This window comes from Pleuronectes platessa, chromosome 18, assembly GCF_947347685.1.
Source record: "Pleuronectes platessa chromosome 18, fPlePla1.1, whole genome shotgun sequence".
Lineage (NCBI taxonomy): Eukaryota > Metazoa > Chordata > Actinopteri > Pleuronectiformes > Pleuronectidae > Pleuronectes > Pleuronectes platessa.
The window spans coordinates 10,931,113-10,949,162 of NC_070643.1; the positions used below are offsets into that span (position 1 = coordinate 10,931,113).

The 18,050-nt window shown below is 44.3% G+C and overlaps 1 protein-coding gene across 1 annotated transcript in view; it reads left to right on the forward strand.

The window, feature by feature from the left end:
• The window catches only part of kcnh8 (potassium voltage-gated channel, subfamily H (eag-related), member 8), a 45,994-nt gene that overhangs the window by 11,327 nt on the left and 16,617 nt on the right, over positions 1-18,050 (forward strand). The window contains exons 2-8 of the mRNA XM_053446919.1: positions 897-1,130; positions 5,135-5,266; positions 8,220-8,347; positions 8,995-9,232; positions 10,438-10,595; positions 14,442-14,646; positions 17,598-17,807. Of these exons, the coding sequence (XP_053302894.1) occupies positions 897-1,130; positions 5,135-5,266; positions 8,220-8,347; positions 8,995-9,232; positions 10,438-10,595; positions 14,442-14,646; positions 17,598-17,807 (1,305 nt within the window). The remainder of the gene's footprint in view (positions 1-896; positions 1,131-5,134; positions 5,267-8,219; positions 8,348-8,994; positions 9,233-10,437; positions 10,596-14,441; positions 14,647-17,597; positions 17,808-18,050) is intronic.

The window sequence follows — 18,050 nt, forward strand, 5'->3', positions numbered from 1 at the left end:
AGTTCCAGTTGATTCTCACATAACCAAATCAGAACAAAGAAAATCATTTTCATTTCATTTCTAAATTTCATGACCCTGAACCTTTCTCTGCTCTTCCCCTCGTCTCTCAGCTCTCTGTGTTTGGATACACAGCTCCTGTTATTTCTGCTGTCACTCCTCTCATTATATTCAGCCGTGGCAGACAGATGCTTTCAGTAAACAGTGAACTGCATGGTACCAGCTCAGCATTAACACAGACGAGCACATTTAGCAGCTTAATAATGAACATGGTGGAGGATTGAGCAGTGGAAGTAGAGACTAAAACTGAAACCCGATTACTAGCATTAAACTGTAAATTAGAAGATTATATGGTGCAGTTATTACAGCTAGTTCTACTGAAAGTGGCCGATTTAAATCCAGTTAATCCTTAGTCAATTTTAATTTAACATTGGTAATGTTAATTAATAGATATTTACATATATTAATAGTTGCTTTACTCTACATTTTGCTGTGCTGTGAATCTGAGGGATTGGTTCCAGAACCTCCCGAGTTTCTCAAAGGAGCAAAACTAATGAATAGTTTAAAACTGTAGTTTGGTCTGTGATGAGCTTTACAATTTTTTCCTTTTCACCTCGAGTCATCAAAACACACTGCATGTTATCTCCTTCAGTGTGAAGTTATGTTTAACAGCCTTTGGGGCAGATTAACAGCAGGACCTGAGATTTGTGCTATGCCAGGATAAACTTGCTAACTGAATAGAGAATCAGCAAAAAGAGCAAAGAGACATCCGCTAGTTTCTCTAAATATGGGTACGCGAGAAAAGTAGTGGAAGGAGTTCCACAACTCCACCTTCTCTCAACAATGTCATCACCTCAGCTCCTTGCCTTCTTCCTCACCTCTCCCTCTCTCTCCTGCAGACAGCAACTTCATCCTGGCCAACGCTCAGATGTCGAAGGGCTTTCCCATCGTCTACTGCTCCGATGGCTTCTGCGAGCTCACAGGCTTTTCCCGGGCCGAGGTCATGCAGAAGAGCTGCGCCTGCAAGTTCCTGTTTGGGCCCGAGTCGAGTGAAAGCATCATCCTCAGCGTCGACGAAGCCTTGGAGGAGCGCAAGGAGTTTAAGGACGAGATCATGTTCTACAAAAAGACGGGTGAGGCTTGAGCCGCTTACAGACGTGAGCTTTGCAAATGTGAAGTTTGTCCTGACACCATCACAACAACAGGAACAATTCCGGTGAGGGGTGGAGCCTGGGTAGATCCTTCAAGAAGCCCTGACCTGATGCATAAATTCCTCTGCGGAAATCTCATGTTTTTGATTATGCCGGCCAGAATCGGGCCTCATCACCAAAGTCTATCTCAAATCTTGTTGTTTTTCCAAATCGACATCTTTGTCGAAGCCCTTTTTTCATCCTAAGATATTCATATTCTTTTTATTTTGTGTATCCCAACACTTTTGTAGTTGTGTAGTTTCAGATTAGAAATCATGTGATTGGAAAGATCACACATCTTGAAGCAGGGGCTGTTTCCTCCTCGGAAATAACAGGCTGCAGCAGGACTCAGGGCGTATGTCAGCAAAGATAATACCAGTTTTCAGTTCCTTACAAGGTTTAAAACCTCAAAAACAAACTGATGCACTGGGAGAACAGTAACAAATTTGATTTGATTGATTTGGTTTGCAGGAAGGAGGAAAATGTAGTTGGCAGAAGTTTAAATTTTTTTGTCAGCCTGTAAAAACATCACACACAACCTTTTCTATTAGATTTTAACCTTTATTGAGTTTTGGATTTTGGCATGATACATATCCCATAATTTGTGTTTGGGGGAAAATGTCCGGAAAATGTCAAAAGTAACTCACTCACGCAGAATTTAGTTTTTCTGTATTGGTGGTTGTTGTTGTTCTTTCCTTATCCTCTCCTTCCCAGTTAAAGTTAATTGTATGCCCTTCTGAGATCAAGCCCAGTCATGTCACCATGAAACCAGTGCAAGTTGACAAGCACAGAAAACCATTAGAGAGCACATGCACAGCGTGATTATCATGTCGGACTTTTCTCGTATTTTTCCATAAATTGATGACCATCCTCCAAAGCTATTTCTGAAGGAGCTTCATTTAAATCAGCGTAGATGGGGCCGTGAATATAAGAAGTGACGCTTGGAGGAACGGACAGAACTTTTTTAGTAATTGTCTCATTCCCATTAGAAGGTGATTAAACAGCCACTAAAGTCCCTCAGTTGATATTTTAACGGCGAGACACATTAAACTTTCATAGCTATCAGCCAGCGACTCTTTAACCCCCGTCTCCTTGAAATGCACCGAGCCCTGCAGCTGGCCGTGGCGTGGCGCGGTTTGGAGTGTCCCTCTCTGATTACCCCGGCTGGCCACTGAACAAAATGGAGTCCAAACTAATGAGCACATCTCGGCATCAGTTGGGAACATGCTCGCTGCGATGTGGGACGCTGCCGTGTGCCCTCTGCATGTTTACTGCAGTTTTTCCCGGCTTGGTTTTTCTGCCGTGCCTTGCAGCAGATCCAGTTTGTGTGAATTTAAAACGATTTTAAAAAGGAGAAAAAAACTCTTGGACAACATTTGTGTTTGGGTGTGAATTTCTCTGCACTTACAGCATCACACAAATGTGTTATCAGCTCTGCATACGCTCTCATTTGTGCAGAGCAGCTGAGTGTGAGGGTGAGATTAAACATTCATTCTTGAGCGTGGAAACATGTTGACAAAACACTCGCACTGCAAGGTCCATTTAGCTGCTGTTCTCCAGCTTTTGATATTCTTACATAATCTTCCTGAGCAGATGGATTTTTTTCCGGTTGTCATGGAAATATAGATAGCCAAATTGCCATTTGTTTTCTGAGCTCGTTGAAGAAGTTGCACCCGCCGGCTAAGAAATTGAGCGATTTGAGATGTGATCTGGGAAAAAGGCGCTGTTGTTTGTTTTTTCCCTAACCAGTCGGTTGTGACTGATGCATCTGAAACCATTTACCGATTGATTCCGTTGTTGGAAGCAGAACTTAATTTTTTCTGTATTGATTAAAGGTAAATGTCGATTTTGGTGTTGGAATATATATGCTGCTTGGAATGAAATACACCTGGCAGGGACACTGCGCCTCATTCAAGAGCAGATTTTTTAAGGCTTAAAGGGGACATATTATGCCCATTTTACCAGTTGATATGGTTCCTTGGGGTCTTAATGAAATGTCTGTAACATTTTTGGTCAAAATACCACAAGGATCATTTAAAACAGCACCTTTTTACCCTGTCTAAAACAGCCCTCCTCAGATTGACTATCCATTACCTCTGTAGAAATATGGCTACTGGAGACGAAGATACAATCTTGCAATCATTACGTTTTGAACCAGAGTCAGGTGGGCCGAAGCCTGGCTGCGAGAGCAGGGCTCCCCTAGCGTTAGCTCGCTCGTCCAAGGCCATGTAGCGAGACTCCCTACATGGGAATGGTGTGACTGATGTTTATTTCGGTCTTAATCCCATTCAACGCACTCTAGCGTATCGTTTCTGACATATAGGAACCACAACAAATCACGGGAGTCGTTTTTTTCCAGAGTTTTTGGGACGGTAGACATGCCAGACACCCAAATTAACGTGTAGAAGCACTACAAAAGTGGAATTTTCATAATATGTCCCCTTTAAATTATGCATAAAAGGTGATTTCAGAGAAAACTTGTCGCATTCACCAAATTTCACATTAATTTGCGTTAATTATGCCAGTTTACTGTCCTTGTGTGTGCTGAGGTGGCATCCATCATGCTTGAGCCTCCCATTTACACACTTTCCTGAACACAGACGAGTGTTGAATCTGACTTGATGTGTTTATACAAACTCACCAAACTGACAAATAGAAGAGAAACTTAGGATAAGAGTACCAACATGTATAAACATGCATGTAAGGATTTATGATGCTGTACGCTGCTCTAAACTGATTAACACAGGTATGATGTTGTGTGCATGTGTCAGGTGTTGTGCCACATTTCTATAGTTTTCCCTTGATTGCTTCCTGAAGCAGATTTAGCCGACGCCTCACTGCAGTTTGCGTAGAAACAGCTCTCTAATACCACCACAGATGTGACTGTCTACTATAAGCCGCTCAGTATCTCGCTTTATTGTCTTTTGTCCCTGCACGCGTCCCCTTGCTCCTCTTCCCTCCTGTTCTCCTTTACTTTACCTGTGCTACTTTACATCTTCCTCTGTCTCTCTCTCTCATTACAACACTGTTCCCCCGCCTCTTGTGCCATTCCCTCGCTGTGCTGTTTGTGCCAGTTGGCCCGGCTGTCTGTCTCGCCGTGCTTAGCTGATTGACTCGGTCCTCCGCTTGTCTGCCTGAGAGAGAGAGAGAGAGAGAGAGAGAGAGCTGCGTGTTCGCAATCAGGAATGCTCTTTTCTCGCAGTGTGTGCTCGAAAGCACGTCCTTGTCTTGCAGGCATTCAGATATTCAATCAGACACACACACACACACATATACGCAAACACACACACACACACATACAGACAAATAACACTGTAATTGACTCATCTTCACACCAGGAATATTTTGTGAGTGGGAGTGATGGGAGGGAACTCCGTGGGAAATCCCTCTTAATCAGCGATTCAGTTCTATTTACTGCATAGTCAAAACTAAGCTGTCTAGCATGACCTCTGCTGTGAGGACGTTCGTCTCCAGCAAATGTATGCACAGGTAAAAATAGAGAAAAGATGACATTTTGAGGTTCCCCAATGAACAGAAAGAATTACGAAACTGAGGCATTTCATAAACCGGATAATCTGTGTACCGTTTTATCTTTTTGATAAAGGAAAACCTGAACACCCATCCTCACAGATACTGACCTGCAGTTCCTCTGAAAAACTATCTATTTAGCAAGAGATGGGACCTCAGAGATCGGTTCATCTCCCGCTGTGCTTGGGGAACGATGTCTCGCTCTATTTAAAGGCTCTGCTTCTCCCAAGGGACTTCCAGCTGTAGATAGGCTCACTAATAAGTCTGGGAACCTGTCTGTCTGTCGATCTATGTGCACATACACACTGAAGTACACACACACACACACACAGTGTAAATCCATTGTGTAGTATAAGGTATAACCAAAGCTGGTGTATATAGTATAACTGTGTTAATAAGTGTTTTTCCCCCCCTTGCAGCTGTGCTGTTCTGGTGCCTGCTGGACATCGTGCCAATTAAGAACGAGAAGGGAGACGTGGTGCTCTTTCTGGCTTCATTTAAAGACATCACAGACACTAAAGCTAAAGCCATCCAAGAGGACAAGAAGGAAGGTCAGTGTGATACCAGCGAAATTCCACAATTATCAAGTCCATAATTCCACCAGGGTGCTCACACACACACACACACTCGCACACACACACACACACACACACACACACACACATATCTTCATGAAGTCAGTGTGGAAGCAGCAGTATGAATACACTAACATGATAACAGACGATTAGTGTAAGACTATTCCTTGTTATCCCTGAACAGTAAGGACAGTAGCCATAAATGTTACGAGCTTCTTTCTCTATGTTAGCCTACTATTAAGATGCAGGATATGAACTCACACATATATTAGATATACACATATGTATAATTTTAACAACACAAAAACCCAATCTGTGTACAGATCCAGAAGCCTGTGTTGGAGGCATTTCCTTCTTTCACTTGAAACGCTCTGTGGCAGAGTTTGCATTCAGGCTTTTGGTTGTCTTCTGGATTCTGATGGTCCATCAACAGAAACAACTGTTGGCCTCCTTTATTCCACAAGACGCGGCTGCTCATTCGGAACCCACCCTTGCTGCCATCTTTCCATGTGTTACTTGTCATTGTTACTGTCTCTTCCCTCCTCGGTTTTCTTCTTGTTTTTGACATCGGACTAGAGCCAGTAGGGTTGTTATGCTGCTCCTATTTTGTGGTACAATAACATCTGCAGTACATACTGGTATCTTCTGTGCTGCATAAAAACAATGTTGGAGAGATCTTCGGAGGTTGGGTTTTTTTGTAGGTAGTTTTTGGGCCATATGTCCTTTATTGATGGGGCATAGTTTTAATGTGACAGGAAAGAGAGAGCAGGGAAGACATGAAGCAAACGGCCGGGTCTGAACAGAACCTATGGCCACTGCAGAGGACTCAAGCCTCAGTGCAAAGAGAGCTATCAGACGCCTGACAAGGTTTCGGGATTTTAGCATCAAGTTGGTAAACTGAATAGCCGTTCTCTTTAGGAAGTGAATGTTGGTGACCTTAAGGCTGGGTCTAACCAAACAGAACAGTTATTTTGACACCTCAGTTCCGTAAGAACTAGTATTTGTGGAGCAGAGGTTTGCAGATCCTTTAAAGTCAATCCTCTCCAGAAAAACATTTCTTCTTACTCATACATGTTCAACCTTTTGAAATTAGAGCAAGTGCAGCGTTTTCATGCCGCACACATCATAGGTGCTTGAGGTGGTCAGGGCGGATACCGCACGGCAAGGTACAGACATACTTTGATGACGACGAGTCCGATATCTTTGTCAGAACTTTGCCCTTCCACCATTTTAATGATATTCATAACTGTAAATACAAGCGACAACCAGAGGAAATTAAGCTGCAACATTTGCACTCAAAATCAATTTCCTCAAAGGAGTACCTTAAGGGCAACATCTAAGTAAAAAGCCAGAAGCCACCTACAAAGCGAGAGAGAAGGTCACCGTGCGTGCGTGTGCTTGTGTGTGTGTGTGAATATGTGTGTGTCAGCAAATTGACTTTTCTCACCTATAAGACCTCCCTCCCCTGGATTTGCTTAATTACTCTGATCACAGTAAATGAGCGAGATCACGAAGCAGAGAGCAGAAGTTATTTTTGCCAACGTAAGTGCTTTTCATAGAAACAGGAGAGAGGCTGATGCAGCACGCGGGTGTAGACCGACAGCAGGAACCACAACGAGTGCAGGTCTGACAAGCTCATTTAAATGAGAAAATGCCTGGTAAGTCTCTCGGGGCAACTGTATTTCTTTGTTGCCGTTCTCGGCGGAGACGTAACAGGACTGAGCTTGTTTTCGCATGTTTAAGAGTTAATGAGTTAACGTGTGCGTGAGTAGCTTGTTTAACACCAAGTGAATAAAGAGAAAGGAGGGAGCAGCAGGAGATGCACCAGGGTTCATCGGGGTGTTCCACCCTCCCTGCTGAGGACACAGACACTTCAGATGTGACCTAGTCAGCCTCCTGTCCAATGCACTGACGGGTCAATGCCTGCAAAAGAGGGAAACCCGTCTCTGACGTCTTCTCTCCATCTTCCGTCTCCTCTCTTCTTTATGTTTTATCCTCTCTGTCTCGATTTTTTTAGCTTTCTGGCGTCCCTTCCTCACCCCCTCTCTCACACTCAGTCACCTCTATCTGTTCCACCTGCTCTTCCACCCAACCTCTCTCCCCCATATGACCTAAATGCCTTCGCTCCCTCCCCCCGCCCTCTTCAACACGACACCTCTACCTTCACATGGATGGCTATAAACGCAGAGGGAAATTTATTAGATCTAAAAATAAGCGTGTCTCTGTCTCGGTGCTCCTGCCTTATCGCGTCCCCCAAGGCTGCGCCGCGTTATGGATGGGCCCTGTCTGTTCGGCTCATCTGGGGTCCACGTGCACACGCCGGCAACACACGCACCACCGTGCGCACACACTTTCCAAAGGACACTCAGAGGCAGTTATCACTTCAATTCTTCAGCTCTCTTATTGCCGTTATATGCCCCTGAGCCAATCTTTTCCTGTGGGTTCGTTTCGTAGCAGTGAGAACGGGGATCATAACCCATGAGCAATAAAGTGCCCTCTGCCATTACCCAACTGCTCGGTCGATCCCGCACTGTACTACACAGCTACTTTATCTACTTCTACAATACACTTGGAAGAAGCACACACATGCACAAACCCCGGCCCCAGTAGCAATCCATCATAACCAATCTACCATACTATACTTAACGGGCTCTGTGCCCCAGTGCTGACTTCTGGAAACCGATAGCTGCTGTTGTTTTTGTCGGAGATGGGGTGTACACAATAAGGCATCCTAAACAAAAACGACAGTAAAAGCTTAAAACAATTCATTTCACTCATAAATTGTGGAATTGGCAGATAAATGACACGTTATTCCTGTTGCGTTTGCATGTCGTAAATAGGGATTCCGTTAACCTCTGGGGGGGGGGGAAGTGTAAGGTGTAAGGTCGGGGGTGTACTAACTTTTGTGTGCGCGTGTGTGTGTTCGCAGAGCGGCGGCGCGGCAGGGTGAAAACAGGCTCCCAGTTCAGCTCGACGCGTCTCCGGAGGAGCACGGTGCTCTACCACATCTCCGGCCACATGCACAGCAGAGAGAAGAGCAAGATTAAACTCAACAAGGTATCATCTGACACACCGAACAACGGGACAGGATGTAACACGATAGAGGCTCTTTGAAGAGGGGGGGTGGGGGCGGACTGCAAAACATTGGGGAGTGAGGCGGACAACTGCTGTTACACAGTAGATAAAATCACTGGGCAGGTGAGGAGACAAATTGTCTCCGGGTGGAGAGCTGCTCTCCTGTAAACAAATCTCTCCAGTCCCATTAGCTGATGCTCTGTAATGCAGATTAGTTTGAAGGAGCAAGGGCGTCAATTATTTGCAGCTAAATTTAGTCTAATTTAATCCCAATTATTCTACTCTACTCTAGCTTTGTTAGCGAAAGAGAAACATTTACATACAAGTGAGCTGGCGTGTTTTCCTGTTATGTTCCTGTTCTCTCCCTAGTATTAAAGATGGGGCCTGGCTGCAATATGGGTCATAAATCCAGACTCCTCCATGTTGGGGGATGGGACATAGACCAAACTAAAAATACTTGTAGGTTAAAGTGCTCATTTTCCAGTAAGAGTGGCTTCAATGAGTTATTAGGGGCTATAAAAACGATGTGAAACGTCACGATTGACAGCTGAGACGGACTCCTGATTGGTCGAGCGTGTGTTTTGGTGGGAGCTCACCACTGAGGTTCCACGTTGTCCCACCCTGTCCAGAATGTGTTTGGCGATCTGCCCGCTCTGCCAGAGTACAAGGTCGCGGACGCCAAGAAGTCCAAGTTCATCCTACTGCACTACAGCACGTTCAAGGCCGGATGGGATTGGCTGATCCTGCTCGCCACGTTCTACGTCGCCGTGACGGTGCCGTACAACGTGTGTTTCATCGGCGATGACGACGACCTGACGCGCAGCACCACTGTCAGCGACATCGCCGTGGAGATCCTGTTCATCATAGGTGCGTTGTAAGGTAGATGGGAGCAGATGTGAATACGATTTATATTGTAGTATATTCTGTTAATCGATCCCTTTAACATAGATAGAAACAAGATTCACATGTTTAAGCATGCTGCCCTAATGATTGGATTCTCAGAGATTCCTCTATGTCTTTTCGTTATTTCTCTCCCCTAGGGAATGATCTCTGACCTGTTAATGGATGAGTATAGAACATGGGTTTTCATCTTTAAGCACGAGGCATGTCCTTAGGACACCTTTTCATTTACATTATATCCTTAGACACATGCAGTCATGTCCTGCTAAACCACGGGATGTGGGACGTTGTTTTGCCTTGGGTCGCAACCGGTCTATATATTGTGTACTCGACCCTTGCAAACTAGGCTTCACTATTGGCGTGTTGAATGTCTCCGGTTATCTAGATGCCCGTCCTGATCTTTTACATGACATTACATTACATTTAATTTAGCTGACGCTTTAATCCAAAGCGACTTACAATAGGTGCATTCAACCCCGAGGGTACAAACCAAGACCAACAAGAATCAAGAAAGTACAGTTCCTTTAAAAATAAAGCAAAACTACAAAGTATTATAAGTAAGTGCCATTTAAGTGCTACTAAAGTGTTAGTTCCAAAAAGTTGTTAGTGTATATATATTTTTTTATTCAAGGTATAGTCGGAAGAGGTGTGTTTTTAGTTTTCGCCGGAAGATGTATAAACTTTCTGATGTCCGGATGTCGATGGGGAGCTCATTCCACCATTTAGGAGCCAGGACAGCAAACAGTCGTGATTTTGATATGTTTTTAGCTCGCAGTGAGGGACCAACGAGTCGATTAGCCGAAGCAGAGCGGAGTGAGCGTGCTGGGGTGTAACGTTTGACCATGTCCTGGATGTAGACTGGACCTGATCCGTTCACAGCATGGTACGCAAGATCACCCATACAATACATGGGTGATCTGTGAACTTCTTTGAAAATAAACTTTAACTATACAAGCTAGTTCTTGGTCCGCGGAATCCTTCCTTCAACTTCACCATCATCAACATCTCGGCTGCTTAGAATATACGATAATATGACTCTGAACCGATTGTAATTAAGTAAGATTGTATGTACGTGCATGGGTGTGAATCAGCTCTTCAGATATAGAGGCAACATTTGCCGCCACCAAACGCACAACTCAATTACTGCTTTGTTTTTTCGGCTTTCCTCTCAGACATTGTTTTCAATTTCCGCACCACCTACGTCAGCAAGTCGGGCCAAGTGATCTTTGACGCCCGGCAGATCTGCATCCACTACCTGACCACATGGTTCATCATCGACCTCGTGGCCGCATTGCCCTTTGACCTGCTCTATGCCTTCAAAGTCAGCGTGGTGAGTAGTCATTGGACCGTTTCCGCCGCTTCTTCAGCAGCCCCCCCGAGATTTACTCCAGAGCATGATCAACGATCGACTGTACATTTTCATTATAAATTGTTACTTTTCTTATAATATAGAAGATATATTTTTATGGTCAGATAAAACATTTGTCCATCTAATATAGTGTATTTAATACTACAATGCTATAGAAAAACAATGAGGAGATGAATAAGTAGTTATCAATGATTGATATTCATGAATGATGGGTCGTCCAGTGGTGGAAATCCTGTCACCTCCAGCCCATGTAGCATTTATATGAATAGATTGCGCAGATTGTTCCCAGTGCTGCTCCAGTGCCTCTTTGATTCTGTGTATTGATTCCACACAGTGGACCAGCTGAGAAAACAATCAAACCTGTATCATTAAAACCATTTCCTGTTCAGCTCCAGTCGAATACATGACCCCCTTAAAAATAGCTGAGTGGAGGAGGAAGCAAAGATCTGGAGCAATTAGGCCGAGCGTCTTGTCTCTTCTCTGGTTCAATGATATCACCCATTGGCAGCTCTACCACTATGGGGAGGCTTTGATTGGTTGCCTATGGAAATGTTTGCTTCCTGGCTTCTAATTTGGAGAAAGCAGTGACTTCATGCTTCTGTTTGTGGTCAGTTAACCACTTCTACAATGTACAGTACAGTACACAATATGGGATCTTCATTTTAAATGGACTGTGACCGATAATGGAGAAGAAAACTAAGATAGATATAAGATATAATGAGAGTGGCACCAAAACCGAAAAATCACAGATTCATAATTTTACCCTCCCAGATCCATTTTGTCACATAAACCTTGATTGAAATGTCAATGGCTACAATAATATCCATAAAAGCCCTAATTGACAAACAATCAATAGAAACAGGCGGAAACCCATCTTTCCCTGTGAAGAAAGCAAAACAGCGAACAATAGACGGTGTCTGTCCCACTGTGAAGGGGATTTGTTGTATGTGGAGGGGTGGGCACAGCTCCAGGCAGCTCCAGGTGAAGGTGCTTTTTTTGGTTACAGACTCTATTAATGGAAATACCACGCGCTCCCAGTAGGTCAGGATTAGGGTGTAGGGGCTACTGGGCCACAGGTTCCCTTGCTGCTGCCGCCGGGGGGAGAGCGGAAATGGCCAGTAATTGCCGAGCGTTCTGCGTGATGTTCCCTCTAAGGACAGAGCATTCACACTCGTGTCGCCTTCGAGGACAGAAGCTATCGTTCACCAAAATGTCGTTTCTGATTTTTTTTTTTCATATAGTATTGTCTTAATCTTAATTTGACCCTGAATGATGTGTTTTCATATTTCACAAGGATACAGCACAAATTTGTGAAATGCTCTTGATTTAAACAAATATTTTGACAAAATGTTTTGAATGAAAAGACAAACCAAAGCACAAACGTTAACTCTGTGTTTTGTTCCTGATGTTAAAGTCATTTTTAAGTCACCGTCTATCACTGCACATCCAATATACTGATAATATGTACATTTTTATCTGAACCCAACTGCTACACTCAAAACCTAAAACTCCTCATCCACTAGGTTTGCTGGGCCCGGAGCCCTGGGTGCTACTGGAGACCAACATTATTCATGCTCGTTGGCCTGATACCGCTGCATCAATAAAATGAATAAAATTAAACGGGCCGGTCGTGCTGTTGTGATTGGCTTGTAGGGCTGAAGTCGTGGCTGCAGGGGGAGAAATAATGAGGATTCCTGGAAAGTTATGGTCTCGCGTGCACAAAAATTCTGCCTTGAAAAAAAAGAATCGGGAAAGTAAGCAATCAGGCGGCTAAATGTAAATTTTAAACCTGACGACTAGAGGAAAAGAAAATGGGAATGGCAGGGGTGAGATGGGAGTGGAGGAAGGAGACAACATTTAAAGGGAGGAAGCGGCATGTGCATTGTTTGGTACATTATGTTGCTTACTGCTGCCGCTGGAGGAGAATGGGATGCGGCGCTGCCTCCTCTCTCCATAGGTTGGATGTGGGGTGGTGATAGATGATGGAGAGGAGATGGAGCTTCTCCCCAAGGCTCAGTAGGAGGCTTCATTATCACTAGTGCTTGCTCCGGTTCTCTATTTCTCACAGCGAGAGTGTGGAAGGACCAGCATAAAACATGTGTGAAGACACATGCAGGAGCAGATCTGATAAGGAGAGTCCACAAACACACACCTCCTCCTTTACTTTACACAGTGATCCTCTCTCTCTCTCTCTCTCTCTCTCTCTCTCTCTCTCTCTCTCTCTCTCTCTCTCTCTCAAACACACACATCATTTATCACCATTTGTTTGTCGCTCATGTCCGACATCCTCTGCCTTCCCCAGTCTATTTAAGTTATACTGTACACTTTCTATGGAATTTCTGTCCCACTTCTCAGACTCAACCCATTTCCCAGCAGTAAGTCCCCTACACACACACAAACACACACACTAACACACACAAACAAACACCACACAAATGCACACACCCCATACCTTCTAGTAGAAAGGTAACAAAGTACCTTGTCCTACATCTCTCTAAATAGCATCGTGTGTGTGTGTGTGTGTGTGTGTGTGTGTGTGTGTGTGTGTGTGTGTGTGTGTGTGTATTGCCAATGGGGATACAAGTCCCAAATGATTGTTGCCTGAGGAGCAGGTGCATGATTGATGACATTCACATCTATAACATACAAGTCCGTCAAAGCCTTGAACGTGAACTTAACTGTGTGTTCCTGTACTTTTTGAGGACCATTTTTAGCAATGGGCTGTTTAGGGTTAAGACTTGGTTTTAGGGCTAGGGTTAAGATACGGGTTAGACATTTCATTTGGATGGTTAAGGTTAGGGTAAGGGGCTAGCGAAGGTACAAAGGTGTGTCTGTGTGTTTAAGTCAGTAAAGGGAAGTCAAGGCTTGTAGCAATAGTAGTTAAGTTTGTCATGGACTGTAAGAGTGAAAGTACAAAAGAGAACGTGAGAGAAGACGACATATTAAATGAAGATACAGGGGAATTCTGTACAGCGATGGAGAGGATTAGAAAAACGACCAAACAAACACCTGCCGGGAAACGCCTGATTGCTCTAATTGGCCGTTTTATATTCAAGGATCCTTCATCAGGAAATATTCATAAATACAGAGCACACTGTCAATGTGTTCAAGAGCATGTGTAATTATAGAATACAAGAGCTGTGGAGTGGCCCGTCATGTCGGAGAGGACCTGACGCACGGTCAAGGGCTTTTGGTAACTTGACGCGGATGTAAATGGTAAAATGGTTTTGTATTTATAGAGGGCTTTTCTAGCCTTGGTGACCACTCAAAGCTCTTTACAGCACAGTTTTACATTCACCCATTCACACACACATTCATACAGTGCATCTATTCGCAGCACTTTGTTATTCTATGGGGGGCCATTCAGGGTTCAGCATCTTGCCCAAGGACACTTCGGCATGCAGATGGGCCAGACTGGGGATCGAACCGCCGACCTTCAGATTGGAGGACGACCACTCTACCCCTCAGCCACAGCCGCGTGTGTTATGTCCTTCCATGGGATTCATCGTTTAAAAAAGAGATACGAGCGCCGTCTGATCCTCAGTTTCTGACAGTGCCCGCAGCACAAAACCAGGAAATCACACGGAAATCTAAAAAGCTCAAATGTCGTTGAGATGTAACGAGGGATGAAACGTGTTGCCTGAAGGAGGTGTAGGTGTCTACAGTGTGGCGCTGATATTCAGTGATCACATTGGTGTGCGTTTCCAATGTCGTTCCAACACATGAGGAGATGCCCTTTATTTAAAAATAAAAAGTCCTCACCTGAATCCTAATAATAGACCTCACCTTGCGTCCCTGTCCTCGCAGGTGTCTGTGGTCCACCTGTTGAAAACGGTGCGTCTGCTCCGCCTGCTGCGGCTGCTCCAGAAGATGGACCGCTACTCGCAGCACAGCACGGTGGTCCTCACCCTGCTGATGTCCATGTTCGCCCTGCTGGCCCACTGGATGGCCTGCATCTGGTACATCATCGGCAAGATGGAGATGGAGGCCAACACCTACAACTGGGATATCGGTGAGTGCAGGGAGTGGGATGCCAAGTGTTGCCCTGAAATCCTAAAAAACACCTTCCAATTCCCTTGCTGTTCATGATGACACCATTCACTTTTCAGCCCACTGGGGGTGCTACTGGGCCCTCGACCAAATGCAGGTGGCGCATTTTCAGCTTGGATCAGTGTTACTAAGAGATTTAAATATAATTAAGGTGTGTGTGTACTTTCCTCAAGCGTAAAGCAATTTTGTGATTTCCTTTTGGCTTTTTTAGCATGAATCATAACAAAACATGCTGATTAAAAAGCGGTGGAGATTCAGCAAAAAAACTCCCAGGAGATTGTTGATATTATCCATCCATATCTATAGGGCTTACCCTCAAATAGTCATGGTGGGAGCTGGAGCCATCAGATCGAGAGGCGATGTACATCCTGGCCAGGTCGCCAAGGTATTGCAGGGCCAACATGCAGAGGCTACATCCACACAACTAGGTTTAAGTTTGAAAATGTTTTACTACGTTTAATTTTTTTTTAAACTGGAGATGTTGAGAAACAAAGACGCATTTGCTTCCTGATTGCTACTCACTCAGTCATGACTTGTCTACCAGTGGTGAATACAAATTGTTGTATACAATTACTCTCAGAAACAGTTCCAACACTTTGTCTTTCCATGAAAAGAAATCCCTGCTTTTACTTTTTACTATTGTCGTTTCTCGTTTTTTTGTATTCTCTCTAACTATGAAATTGGCTGCAGAGGAGACAATCTGCTTTCTGTTTATACCATCACATGATCAGGGTGAAACATCAACACAAGGAAGGGAACATGCCAACTGGGGCACCTCTGCTGAATTCAAATTTCTCACAAAAATCTGACAATTGCAGATAATGCAACTGCAAGTCTCCCTTTGTGATAAACACACAAGTTATAATAATTCTAATAATGACCAGGAACATAGTACCATGTTCCCTTTATGGCAAAAACAAGAATTAAACCTAAAAGCGTGTGTCAGCCACACATGATGTGTTCAATGGAGTGAAAGCTTCAGAGATACAACAAAAGTGTGAATCCAAACGAGGAGAACATGACTCCTACCTGCTGCTGTGGAGAGAGTTGAGTGGCGTGTGAAGTGTGTCCGCAGCTGGTCGCTGTCAACTTTGTTTCAAGGTGCTAATGGAATGTGGGCAGTGGAACTGATCATGGACCTGGAACTGTATGATAGTGGGTGTTTGGGGGAGACTACTTGCAGTTCGGTTCAGTTGTGCTGTTGATGCTAAAGTGATTCTTTGTGTATTTTTAGGGGGCGGGGGGGGGGGGGGTGTAGCGTGTGTGTTGCATGTGTTGAGCAGCGAAGCAGTATGAAGTCATTTTATCTTAATTTTTCTGGCCGAGGGAACATTTCTGCAGCTATGCACCGAATCATTATAAAGGAAAATCTGTAGAATGATAGCTCGTAGCAGTAAAGTAGAATGTTCAATTCTTTATTGATCACCAGGCTTGGATGAAGAAATCATTTTTCTGATCAAATAATTCCCACATATATTTTACGGAGGAACAAAGACGTTTCAGTTTCGTGGTTAGTTGAGACTTCATTGCTCTTTATTTCCAAATCAGCAATGCTCGATATGTCAAAGCTGCAGTATCGACCTACATAAATATATATATATATATATATATGTACACACATTCACCAAGATTAAAAAAAGTCTAGCATTAAGAAAGTACTTAAAAGACGAGTAGTGATGTGTTGTTTGGTGTTAGAGCTCTGCAGTGATATGACGATGCTCATAGTGAAAAGACTCCAGCGTGCAGGTGCAGGGTTACAGACTCATCGTGCTGTCATGTTAACTGAGTGGGTGTCTGCATGCTACAGGCACTTCTGCATATTTGTCTGGCTCTCTTAATGTTACGGTGAACAGCGTGTTTTAACAGCTTATTGAAGTTTATGATTTCCTAGTCAATTTATTGATTCCTATGTTTGTTGTTAAGAAATGCATTTAGCAGGGGAAATGGGACACGGACGACTGCTCCAGGGTGTGTGTGTGTGTGTGTGTGTGTGTGTGTGTGTGTGTGTGTGTGTGTGTGTGTGTGTTTGTGTATGTGTGTGTGTGTGTGTGTGTGTGAGAGAGAGTTGGCAAATATCGTGAATCTTCTCGTAATATGTGATGGAGCCCCTCAGGCATCCCCTCATCCTCCAGGTCCGTTATATAATGAGGCCCCCTGGGCTGATCCCTGGTCAGTATCGATGAGCCGCGTCACTCGCCGTTACCTCGGCCCTGTGCGACTTCATAACCGCTTCTGGGTTAGCATCGACTGGGGTCACGAGAACGATGCAGATTTCTCCTGCACCAATTACTGCATTTCAGTGTCATAAAATAACAGGTCGGTATACGGAAGACAGGATTAATGTGTTGTGTCCTAATTATGTGTTTCTGATGCTGAAGTCGTGCAGCTATGAGGGGCCTCCATCCAATTACCATTCATCAGTGTCTGCGGGAGACTCTCCTGGGATCAGCCCCATGTCCTCGCACTGTACTGACCAGGGATCAGTTCTGGTTCCCAGGCACAGGATCAGTTCCTGCTGTAACATCCATTGTTCTCGCTGTGGCATGGAGGGGGCTGCTGCTTAATGCAGCTTCCAGAGCCTGGTGCTGTTTTCTGTATCGACATACTTCACTGCACAGTCTGACTTAACTGAAGCTCTTTGTATTTAAGTATCTGTGCCATCACGCGACGTGTTAATGGGGGGAATAGCAAATACCTTTAAAATAAAGATTAAATGTTTCAATATTCAAATGGTGTATATGTTATTTTAATAACGACTGTAGATCCTCCTCAGAACAGACATGTTTCATGAAATTATATTTCCCAGAGTCAGTGTTCTTAGCTCGGGAAAACACAAAGAATGAATGAATGCGTTTTGGTGGTAATTTGGGACTAATTTCATCAATATCCCACCTCTTACTATTTGAAACCCAGGGTGGCTGCACGAGCTGGGGAAGCGTCTCGAGTCCCCGTACTTCACCATCGGAGACGTCAACGGGACCGGCAGCGGACCGCCAATCCGGAGCGTCTACATCGCCTCGCTGTACTTCACCCTGAGCAGCCTGACCAGCGTGGGCTTCGGCAACGTGTCGGCCAACACAGACGCCGAAAAGATATTCTCCATTTGTGTGATGCTTATAGGAGGTACACAGTCACACACAGGGGTCACATGTATGTTATCTGATCTTGTGGATTACATGCTTGGCAATAATTTGCCATGTATATGCTTTCCTCTTTCTGGAAACATGTCTTTTCTGCCCAATTTATAGTCAATTCATTTTACACATGTCCACAGTTTCATTATAATCCAGTTGTAAGTATAATGTCGATCAAACTGTCCTTGCAGGATGCTCTGATCAGGTTTAATATTGAATGTCACTCTAGGTG